Source organism: Ischnura elegans, chromosome 7, assembly GCF_921293095.1.
Source record: "Ischnura elegans chromosome 7, ioIscEleg1.1, whole genome shotgun sequence".
Lineage (NCBI taxonomy): Eukaryota > Metazoa > Arthropoda > Insecta > Odonata > Coenagrionidae > Ischnura > Ischnura elegans.
Genome location: NC_060252.1, coordinates 113,961,934 through 113,974,395, shown reverse-complemented (window position 1 = coordinate 113,974,395; position 12,462 = coordinate 113,961,934). Strand labels below are relative to the sequence as shown.

Here is a 12,462-nt window from a genome sequence, read left to right as displayed (position 1 = left end):
TGGCGAATGTGTACATCTTGTTATTCCTCAAAATGCTCAATGGAAATAGTTGAGCATTTTTTGGTTCTTTCTCCAATTCAAGTTTCTTAAACGTATTCATATATTTATTGTGATCAATTCGTTTCGTTCTTTAAACCTTCCTGTTGTGACTGATGGCCGGTAAATAATAAAGATATCTCTCGCATCGATCACCATTTGATACTACTCGAATTTATTAGCAGAGATCAACAACAACAACAATACTCATCTCTATGTAAATATAGGTATTGAATCATCCATAAACATAAACATTAATATAAACATTATTATACACATTTAATATAAACATTTAATCACATTAGTTCTCCCCCACTTATTTGAAGACAACATAGTCTTTAAGATAGGTCGGCCTTTGCCGGTTCCTGGGAAGGTGCGGTAGGAGGCTACTGGCCGAAGGAGACGGGGTTGGTCGAACGACTTGCGGAGGAGAAGGTGCCAGCGGCGATTGGTGGGTTGGCGGCAATTGATAATCAGGAGGCACCCCTGCAGCTCCTGCTGAGGATGGCACACCCATTGTGTGTTGTGGAAACAAAGGCGAGAATGTGACTTGTTTCTTCGGAACCAAGGTGGCTATCAGCTGATTGATGTGACGTTTTATGATTCGACCGTTATCCAACTTTACGATGTAATGGCAATTGCCGAGCTTCTTTAATACGATGCCAAACTGCCAACTGTGATGAATTCCTGCATAAATCTTCACCTGTACTCTCTCCCCCAACTGGAGACTGCGAATTCGTGAGTTAGTATGTTTTGTTGGGACAAAAGCTTTGCAGTTGGGAAGCAGGGCATCGAGACGAGTGCGGATCCTCCTCTTTAAGTACAGCTCTGCAGGAGTCTGACCTGAGGCCAAAGGTGTTGCCCTATAGCGGAACATAATGTCCCGTAACTTGGTGGTCAGTGGAGTAGGATCATCAGCAGCAGCCTTAAGTCTCCTCTTCAATGTCTGGATGCTGCGTTCCGCAAGTCCATTTGTGGCTGGGTGATTAGGTGCGCTGAACTTCTGGAATATTCCACGCTCTTTGCAGTATTTTAGGAACTCTTCGCTCCTGAAGATGCTTGCATTGTCTGACACCATTACGGAAGGGTAGCCATGTACTGAAAAGATGCCTTCCAGCGTAGCGATTGTTGTGGCAGAGGATGGAGCGTCACGGATCATGCGGACTTCTGCCCACTTCGACCTTGCATCCACACACATTAGGAAAAATTGGCTATCAAATGGCCCTGCAAAATCAATATGCACCCTCTCCCAATTCTCATCAGGCTGATTCCAGGGATGAATAGGTGCTTTTGGCGGACTGTGACGGACCTTAGCACAGGACTCGCAACTCTTCACAAGACGTTCTATATCTTTGTCTAAGCCTTCCCAGTACACGTATCTCCTGGCAAGTTGCTTCATCTTCGTTACTCCCAAATGCGACATATGAAGCTCTTTAAGAATTTCTGCTTGGAGAGACTTCGGAATTACTGCACGATCAGAGCGGAACAACATGTCACCAGAGACAGTGTACGGGCTATCCTTGCGGCTGGTCTTGAGCTCCTGTAGAAGCGCTTGCAACTCTGGATCCTTGGCGGTTTCCTCAGCAACAATATCTGCAGTGATTGATGCGCTCGAGATTTGTAGCAGGGTTTCAGCATGCAAAGCGTTGATTTCTTGATCGATAGAGATTTCTAGAGAAGGACTAGATGTAGAGGCTGGGGCGCGAGATAAACAGTCAACATTCTCATTCTCTCTCCCCTTCTTGCATCGAACTGTGTAATCAAGACCACTGAGAAAAGATGCATACCTCAGTAAACGCGAAGAGGTCATCCGTGGTAGTGGACGATCTGGGTGAAAAATCCTTGAGAGTGGCTCATTATCTGTGACGAGAACGAAACGCTTTCCGAAAATGTAGTTGAAGAAGTGCGTTGTTGCATATATAATGGCCAAGGCCTCTCTGTCAAGCTGACTATAATTAGACTCAGCCTGCGTCAGAGCTCGTGAGGCATAAGCAATTGGGCGCTCGTGACCATCAATATTATGGCTAAGTACTGCAGCTATCCCAGTTGGTGAGGCATCAGTTGTGAGTATGACTTGCTTTGATGGATCGAATGGAATGAGTAGTCTATCCGAGCACAACTCTGATTTGAGATTTACGAAGGCAGCTTCTTCAGCAGCAGACCAAACGAAGCGTTCACCCGTTCTTAGCAAGCGGCGTAGTGGATAGGACTTTGAAGAGAAGTCTGGAATAAACCTGGAATAATATGTTACTAAGCCCAGGAATCTCCTCAATTCACCTAAATCCTTTGGTCGTGGCATTTGAGAAACTGCTTGAATTTTAACTGGGCACTTTTGAATCTGATTGTGCGACACTACATGACCAAGATAACTGATGCTTTCCTTGAAGAATGAACATTTGGCACGATTGAGATGAAGATCATTCTCTCTGAGGCGTTCCAAACATGCAGTAAGATTTCTGGTACATTCTTCAAGATCTGAACCATGACAGATAATGTCATCGAAGTATGCCTCCACCTTTGGTAAGCCATTCAACAATTGACCTAGAATGCGATTGAATTCCGCTGGAGCAGTCTTAATCCCGAAGCTGAGGCGATTCATTCGGAACGTGCCTTTGTGTGTTGAAATCGTTTGAATCTTGCTCCCTTCTTCATCGACCCGTAAATGCAGGTAAGCCTTGTACAAGTCCAATTTGCAAAAATACTTGGAACCTCTGAGGCTGTGGAGAACCTCGTCTATTCTGCGGATGGGGTAATTTGATGCAACGAGTCTAGAATTCACCCCACATTTGTAGTCTACGCATAGCCTCACTCCTCCATCGGGCTTAGGTATTACCACGAGTGGCGATCCCCAGTCACTTGATACAATGGGAGTGATGACACCTTGTTTTTCCAATGTGGATAACTCTCTTTCAACTCTCTCTCTCAATGCAAAAGGAACATCTCGTTCACGGTTAAAAATGGGTGTCACGCCTTCTCTAAGTTGAAGATGTACTTCGACGTTTGGAACACACCCGATTCTTTCTTCAAAAATTTGTTCATATTTCTTGAAGATGTCTTCTAGTGAGGTAACTACTTTCACATTGACAACTGTGCGAAGACCTGATTCATGGTTATCTATTTCTTTTAGACTAATTCCAAGTCCACGAATCCACATTCGTCCGAGTAGAGCATCATGCCCTGCTGGTACTATAAATAGATCGGCGTCCATTGACTTCCTATTATAGGTAACTGAGACCGTAACTTTGCCTATGGGTTTGATGACGTGGTCTGAGTATGAGCGGAAAGAAATTGATGTCGGTTGAAGCGGTATATTAAGTCCAAGTTTGTTGAAATCGGGTTCTGAGATTAAAGAGAAACGCGCACCTGAATCCACTTCGAACAACTGCGGCTTGTTATTGAGAGTGACTGTTACGATGTATTTATCGGTGTCTGGTCCAACTTCATACAAATCCTCAGTGTCTTCGATGCGAGTGATGCCATAATCATTGTTTGAGTGACGATCTTCTTCTTGTTCTTGAGAGCGTTGAGACGACAGGGTGTTGGTCTTCGATTTACGGAGCAGGGTGGTGATGCAGACTTTTGAAATGTGACCGATTTTCCCACAGGAAATGCACTTTAGAGATTCGCGCATTGTTCTGCAATCTCGCGATTTATGGTTTGTGCGACCACATTTGAGGCAAATACCATCAAGACCTAATGACCGATAATTAATATGCCCTCTAGAATTGCGGGAATGGGAAAAATGACGCGGATGAGAGTTGGACTGACGGCGATTATCTTGAGACTCGGAACTCCGGCGACTGCGACGTTTTCCTTCTTGACGACGATAAATCTTATTTGTATCTGCGGCTTGATCCGATGTCTTCTCAGGCGATTTACTCAACTGTCCCGATTCGAAGCGAGATGCTTCTAGTGCTGTGGCTTTCGTCAGGATTCCGTCGAAATCCTTGAGATTTGTCTCTTGCAGTATCGCTTCTCGTATCCAGCTATCCTTCAGGCCTCTGATAAACTGAGCACGGAGGAATATATCAGCTATTGAGAACTTCTTTTTGCAAGTGGTAGTAGGACAAGTAGCGTAGAAATCACAGTCTTTAAGCTTTCCCTTCAGCGATGCGACGAAATCCGAGATTGATTGATGCGGCTGTTGAGTAATGCTGAGAAAATAATGCTGTGAGACGACCGTTGAGACTGATGGTGACAGCATTTTCTCGAAATGAGCCTTCAAGGTTTCGAAATCGATTTCTTTAATAGGATCATCTGGGGCGGAATTCTGTACTCGGATACCGACGATCGTCGGTGTCGGTAGCTACCGACGATCGTCGGTAGCACCGATAGAAATGTGATTCACAAAACGCCGCTACCGACAGATTGTCGGTGCAACCGACAAATTCGTGACGTAATGCTTTTGTCGGTACGAAAGTGGCACCCGCACGCGAGGCTAGGCGCCTCGACCAATCATATTTCTCCTTTGTTTGCATTAAACAAATGAGGCTCCGAAAACGCCATCTGTTATTCGTCAGCCCGCGAAGAAGTTAAAAAGAGTTGATCACTGCTTTGTGAGATATTTACGATGTTTAATCACTCTGCGAACACAATTTCTTACTCCCGTTGGTGCGATGTGGCTTGTATTCCGAGATTTTGCTGTATTTACCATCGGATTTTTTCTAGCCCAAGTAAAAAAGCCTTTATATTCAAGGATTCAACGGTCATTGATAGAAGAACACCGGCAACATTTGGTGCTCAATGTATTGGAATTTTCAAGTATAATTGTCTTGAAGAGGACTTTGTATGCTACATAATTGTTCACCTACGCTTATTTTAATTGTATTCTTGGGATTAGCAGTGACAAAATTATTTTTATTAGTATTGTAACAATGTACCTTCATCTTGAGCCACGGCTTGTTTACATCGTTTGCCTCATTGTTCGCCGTAAGTCCGATACTTCCACAAGGGTAATTATTTAATTAGAAAACATTTTTGTCGCTTGAATTCACATTTTGGGCTATTTAAAATACATTCGTTGAGAAAAATACCGAGGTTCCGCGGATGTCACGGAAGGTATCATCAGTATCATCGCGTCAAGTGTTGTGATTGTGAACTTGAGTGACATACTTTACGCTATCTATTTGGAAGTGTTAACTTTTGCATTTTGATACCATTTGTGTGTTATTTCAAACTTTGCGTTGATATGACTTTGACTAAATATGCTTGATCAGTGTTAATTTGTGATATACCGTTGAAAGTATGAAGGTTTTCTCGTGTTGAAATGAAATTTTTGTAGTTTTATGATGAATAATTCATTAAATGTTTCCTTGTTTCGTGCAATCATTCTTTTTATTTGCCCCTTTCTACCGATGGAATACACGGTACGTACCTACTCTGTGCTCTTATAGTAATAATGAAAATCTATCTTGAAGTCCCGTACGGCGTTTGGTTAGTATGGTGAAGTAAATTCAGCATTAATTTTACGGGAAGTTTTGTGCACCGGTAACGACGTCAAAGAGTGAGAGGAGTTAAGTGATGCCATTTATATTCTTCTAAAATATAGTAGCAATAGGCTTTTTCTATTTCGTCGTTGCTGTCTGATGCTCTCAAGAGTACTTACGAAGGTAGGAGAGTTATTTTCATTATAAACCCCATTCTCAGATGCTCACTTAGGGTATTGAAGTTAATATGAAAGTGAGCGAAATGTCTACGTATATGTTTCATTGAAAGTGCATCAATAGGCATTCGTTTTTATTGAAAAAATAAATTAATTTCGGATCCAAACTTTACGAATCAACAATAGATACCTATCGTGTCTTGTTGTGAGTAATTTAAAAGCAAAGCAATACGTTACATACTTAAAATTACGGAATATTTATAATGTAAAATACATTACGCTATTGGAACGCATAATGCAATATACGTGTAACATTGGTAAAGTTAAATACTGCTCCCACTGTGTAAATTTTACGTTTCAAGTGTTTAATCAATCATTTTTATTATAAATAACATACAATTAGAGCGCTTCCACGGATCTAGCGTCGTAGATTATGATTTAAAATCGTCAGCTTAGGCCGAAAAGTGTAAACAAAAGTCCGCCATGTTGCTAAAAATTTGTCGGTAGGTCCTACCGAGCGTTTTGAAATCGTCGGTATGTACCGACGGGTTTACCGACAACTGTCGGTGGGATAACGACAATCGTCGGTAAAACGTGTCTCCTGAATCGCTCGTACCGAGACTTATCGGTAGGACCGGCTTACCGACACCGACAATCGTCGGTACGGTGTACAGAATTCCGCCCCTGGTCCCAGAAATGCAGCAAGATTATTGTAGTGATCTTTTCCGATCGATGAACGCAGGAGTTGAGCCTTTTTTATATCATCGCTGACGTTCTTGAGATCGCAGTAATTATTGAAGCGTTCCATATACGAAGAAAACTTTTCAGTTTTTGCGTCGTAGGCTTCAAATGGAATTATCTGCGGAGCTGGTGTGGTTTGCTGATTTTGCTGTTTGATGACGGAAGTCAGCGCAGAAAGTAATTCTTTGAGCTGTTTTGAGTCCATTATATCCGGGTTAAATTTACGTAAATAAGCGTCGACAAGGTTTTTTCTGGTCTTTGAACTTCACAATCTTTCTTTTTTTTAATCCTCGTCGCCAACTTGTTGTGACTGATGGCCGGTAAATAATAAAGATATCTCTCGCATCGATCACCATTTGATACTACTCGAATTTATTAGCAGAGATCAACAACAACAACAATACTCATCTCTATGTAAATATAGGTATTGAATCATCCATAAACATAAACATTAATATAAACATTATTATACACATTTAATATAAACATTTAATCACATTACTTCCTCAGATATTAAAAGGTGACAGTATTAATAGACATACGTCGTCAGTAACATCCGAACATTACTTCATTATTCGAGACATATTAATTCCGATAGTCATTTCCGAATTAGTCTCTGTGCGTTTATTTTCTAAAAATGATGTTTTTTATTTGATTCAGTTTGGTGCGTTCGAACCCTCATAACAAAAAATGGAGGTACTACAATCCTAGGGTAAGGGCTAAAATACGAAAATCGACTATATTTCACAAGTTCATCCGTCATTAAATTTAAATTTCTCTCCATTACGTAAATATAAAGTTGAAAACGTTCTCCTAACGTTTATATCATCGTGGTAACTAAGACGACCTTAAGTATTGTTGAGGGCGAATGAGCGAGTTGTTCGCCCATTTCAATGACATTGTGATTGTTTTTTTCGCTTTTTTTTAGCAACTTATGGACCCAACCCAGGTGACATTTTTGGTTGGCCCTCTGTTGGCAGATGGTGGGACACAGCGGTTGGCCCATGGTATGATTTGGCCACCTCGCCAACCGTATCCCAACCAACGATTCCCCACCGATGGGCCAACAGAGCATTACAGTCGGGCCTTGGTATTCCCAACCCAAGGCCAACAAATCTCCAACGATATACCGTTGGCCCTTTTACATTCTGCCATCCGTTTCCCAACAAAAGCTATATTTTACTGGCATTTCTCATTTTTATAGAATGAAAGTTAAATTAATTTACCTTCTCACTTGATACGATACCGGTAGATAGAATCTTTACCTTTAACTCCCTATAAATCAAAATGAAATTAAATACATAAACAATCAATGCTATTGGACAAAGTAAGGTTACAGTGGTTAAAAGTGGAAAACAAAAAATCAATATCAGTTCAGAAGGTCCCCAACTTTTATTTTCACAAATTAGGACAATTTTTATTAGGACAAAATTAGGAAAATTTCAACAGCACCTTTCCATATTACAATATGGCACACAAAAACTGTCCATCTTCTTTGTAGGGCAACAAAACACACTTACATAAAATCTGGGTGGACTGCAATTTGCATCCAGGTACTAATTTTTTTACTACAGATATACCAATGGTACCACTTCTAAGAGGTAATTCAAAGAAATACTCCTTGTCACACTGCAAGATGTACACCCCTGAGTTATTTGATTCAATTGCCTTCACAATTCCTATTCTCTGGTCTTCGGTAACGAAATTTTTAAGTTTAGTCCATTTTACTTAATTGGATCAGTTATAAATTAATTAATCCTAACACAATGCTATATTACTTATAGCATAGTGTTAGGATTAATCAAATATCCCCCAGAAAGCCGTAAAACTCGCCATTTTGAACCATTATTCTTAAAACTTTCCTGGAGGACGACCCCGCAACTCCTGCTTTCCCTGGCGGGTATGCAATACTCCCACACTCCTAAGTATTACTTGCGCCTAAAACCCCCCTATTGGAAAATTCTTATAAGAAAATTTCTTATAAAATTTTCCTACAAGAAAATTTCTTACAACTATCAGTTACAAAATGTTATTAATAAGAAATTTTCTGATGGAAATATTTATTATAAATATCATATCAACATGCTTAAAACACTTGCGCAAACTTCTATAAAAAGCTACATAAGATTTACATCCCTACTGAGAGTACAAAGTTAGCATTATACCTAATTCAATCCAAATGTAGATGCCTATATCTGGTATACAGCAAACCTAATGATTTTCCATGAACCAAATGTAGATGTCTATCATTGGTGTACATCAAAAAGGACACTCAAGCTCAGCAAAGTTCACCTGACTGGCCAGACAAGGCGATATACCGTAGAGGTCTTTCAGGGCATGGGTTCTGTATAGGGTTAACATCCTCACATGCTAAAAGAAACTAAAATCAATGAAACCAACGATAGCCTAGAATGATGGACTGATAATTGAATACGACTTTGGCAATCATTACACAATGAAAGATACAGGAATCGCAATAGGGAATATGATTTAACCTGGAAAGTTGAAGAAGCAAATGAAATAAAATTCAAGTTCGACTGGGGATAGGTACTTCAAGAAATTATATGGGAAGGAAAAGTAAAATTTGATAAATCAAATGCATATGAGCAATGTTTATTTAAGATACCAGAGAGATGAGACCTCTATCATGCAGATTTGGATAGATAATGAAAGAAATAAACAAAGCAAAATGGAATTTGATGCCATTTTGGAGAAAAGGATATGTAGAATATGGCTAACAATAAGTGCAAAATTTAGGGATATTAATAGGAATCACAGAAAAATTGATTGAGTATAATAGTTGATGTATTTTCCATAAAATAATAACTGTGCAGATGTTATTTAGGTTTACTCATATAAATTCAATCTCATTCTCTTCAGAGAGGTCTAAATCACTCACTTTGTCCATTGAAACACTGTTTTCATTAAAACTTCCACTGATACTAGATATGCCACAATCTGAAAAAAATATACATATCGATCTATCTAAATTAATGATGAAAAGTTTAAAATTCCACGAAACTATCTGCTTAAGGTAACATGATTTTAGGAATGCCAGTTTTGTAAGACTTACCAAATGAGGTCAATGACTTATTTTTGTTAGAATCACTCGACTTATTTTATTTAACTGCAATCACAAAGACATACAAAGACATAGTGAATGATTAACATATAAAAGCAATCCCTAACAACCAAACAAGTTTTGGTTGTTAGGTTGCTAGGGAACCATGTGAACTGTATCCTGCAACGTATGCAATCGTACTATAATGGTATGATGTCCCAACGGTGGCCCAATGATAATCCATTTCGTAGGGCCATCGTTGAGGATTTCCGTTGGGCCAACAGCATAAACCGTTTCGTTGGGCCGACGAACAATATCTGCGTTGGGCCAACAGCGGAATTTGGTAGGCATATCCACCCACAATGAGCCAACCGTGACTACGGTTCCCCAACCGAGGCCCAACGGTCAATGTTACTTGGGAATACTTGAACACAGGTGACACAAATACGTTCCCACCCCCCTACTTACCCGCTTGATGAATTCAAGCGCCCATCGACTCGTATATATATAGACTAGCTGACCCGGCGAACTTCGTACCGCCTGACAATCAATGAACTTACAATTTAGTTACACCACTTATAAATAGAGCCAAAGATTATTGGTGAATAAAACTGTAAATTTCCTCATTAAAATCTGTCAATTTCGATTTAAAATTTCGCCATATAGCTTCAGTTTCGTCATAAAAAATACAGTTTCTTGTCCTCCTTAGAAATGTACTTTAAACAACTTCTCGTTGAACGACAAGGTTGCACGTCAAAATTACAACCAGGGAAGTAACACTCCAGAAGAGAGCGAACTCGTACACAATCAATGTCTTCAGAAAAGTTAAACCAACAGTGAATGTGATAATTGACTATTTCACTAGTGGAAGACACTTCCTTTGCAATACAATATGATATTAACAAAACACTGAGAGCATCAAGTACATCAATGCGCTCCAAAGAGGCTGAGGGATCACTAATGGTCACAAAGAATATACGTCCTTTCGAGCCGCGTCCTGCAAAGCAATGAAAAATTCTATGTGTGAATTTCCCGTACGTACATCAGTTATTCTAGTGTACGTACGGAAGTGGTGGGGGAAGGGAAATTTTGCGTCGTACGTACTCTAGAATAACTGTTGTACGTACGGGAAATTCACACTTAGAAATTTTTCAAAGAATCATGAAAAGTTAAAGTCCAGGGGCGGAATTCTGTACACGGATACCGACGATCGTCGGTGTCGGTAGCTACCGACGATCGTCGGTCGCACCGATAGAAATGTGATTCACAAAACCCCGCTACCGACAGATTGTCGGTGCAACCGACAAATTCGTGACGTAATGCTTTTGTCGGTACGAAAGTGGCACCCGCACGCGAGGCTAGGCGCCTCGACCAATCATATTTCTCCTTTGTTTGCATTAAACAAATGAGGCTCCGAAAACGCCATCTGTTATTCGTCAGCCCGCGAAGAAGTTAAAAAGAGTTGATCACTGCTTTGTGAAATATTTACGATGTTTAATCACTCTGCGAACACAATTTCTTACTCCCGTTGGTGCGATGTGGCTTGTATTCCGAGATTTTGCTGTATTTACCATCGGATTTTTTCTAGCCCAAGTAAAAAAGCCTTTACATTCAAGGATTCAACGGTCGTTGATAGAAGAACACCGGCAACATTTGGTGCTCAATGTATTGGAATTTTCAAGTATAATTGTCTTGAAGAGGACTTTGTCTGCTACATAATTGTTCACCTACGCTTATTTTAATTGTATTCTTGGGATTAGCAGTGACAAAATTATTTTTATTAGTATTGTAACAATGTACCTTCATCTTGAGCCACGGCTTGTTTACATCGTTTGCCTCATTGTTCGCCGTAAGTCCGATACTTCCACAAGGGTAATTATTTAATTAGAAAACATTTTTGTCGCTTGAATTCACATTTTGGGCTATTTAAAATACATTCGTTGAGAAAAATACCGAGATTCCGCGGATGTCACGGAAGGTATCATCAGTATCATCGCGTCAAGTGTTGTGATTGTGAACTTGAGTGACATACTTTACGCTATCTATTTGGAAGTGTTAACTTTTGCATTTTGATACCATTTGTGTGTTATTTCAAACTTTGCGTTGATATGACTTTGACTAAATATGCTTGATCAGTGTTAATTTGTGATATACCGTTGAAAGTATGAAGGTTTTCTCGTGTTGAAATGAAATTTTTGTAGTTTTATGATGAATAATTCATTAAATGTTTCCTTGTTTCGTGCAATCATTCTTTTTATTTGCCCCTTTCTACCGATGGAATACACGGTACGTACGTACTCAGTGCTCTTATAGTAATAATGAAAATCTATCTTGAAGTCCCGTACGGTGTTTGGTTAGTATGGTGAAGTAAATTCAGCATTAATTTTACGGGAAGTTTTGTGCACCGGTAACGACGTCAAAGTGAGAGGAGTTAAGTGATGCCATTTATATTCTTCTAAAATATAGTAGCAATATGCTTTTTTTGCAATATGCTTTCGTCGTTGCTGCCTGATGCTCCTAAGAGTACTTACGAAGGTAGGAGAGTTATTTTCATTATAAACCCCATTCTCAGACGCTCACATAGGGTATTGAAGTTAATATGAAAGTGAACGAAATGTCCACGTATATATTTCATTGGAAGTGCATCAATAGGCATTCGTTTTTATTGAAAATATAAATTAATTTCGGATCCAAACTTTACGAATCAACAATAGATACCTATCGTGTCTTGTTGTGAGTAATTTAAAATATTAATTATAATATAAAAGTATAATTACTAATAATATAAAAGTAAATTAAAATACTTGTTACTTTAATTGACAACTTATTTGCATGCTTCACCGTCACAGATCTTATACCTCAACAATAAACTGCTCAACACGCTGATACAGCGACAACATGGTAACTTCGGGAATAAATAGCTACATCCCTAGTAAAATAGTAAAAGAAGGCAGCGAACCGAGATGGTACGACGCGGAAGTGAGAAAATCATTGAGGCGACAGAGAGCGTGTCATGCTAAAA

At 39.6% G+C, this 12,462-nt stretch overlaps 1 protein-coding gene across 1 annotated transcript; it reads right to left on the bottom strand.

The window, feature by feature from the left end:
- Positions 1–352: 352 nt before the first annotated feature.
- On the bottom strand, positions 353–3,667 carry LOC124163069 (uncharacterized protein K02A2.6-like). Its single transcript, XM_046539854.1, has one exon. It carries the CDS (start codon positions 3,665–3,667, stop codon positions 353–355), a length of 3,315 nt encoding a protein of 1,104 aa, XP_046395810.1.
- Positions 3,668–12,462: the final 8,795 nt, after the last annotated feature.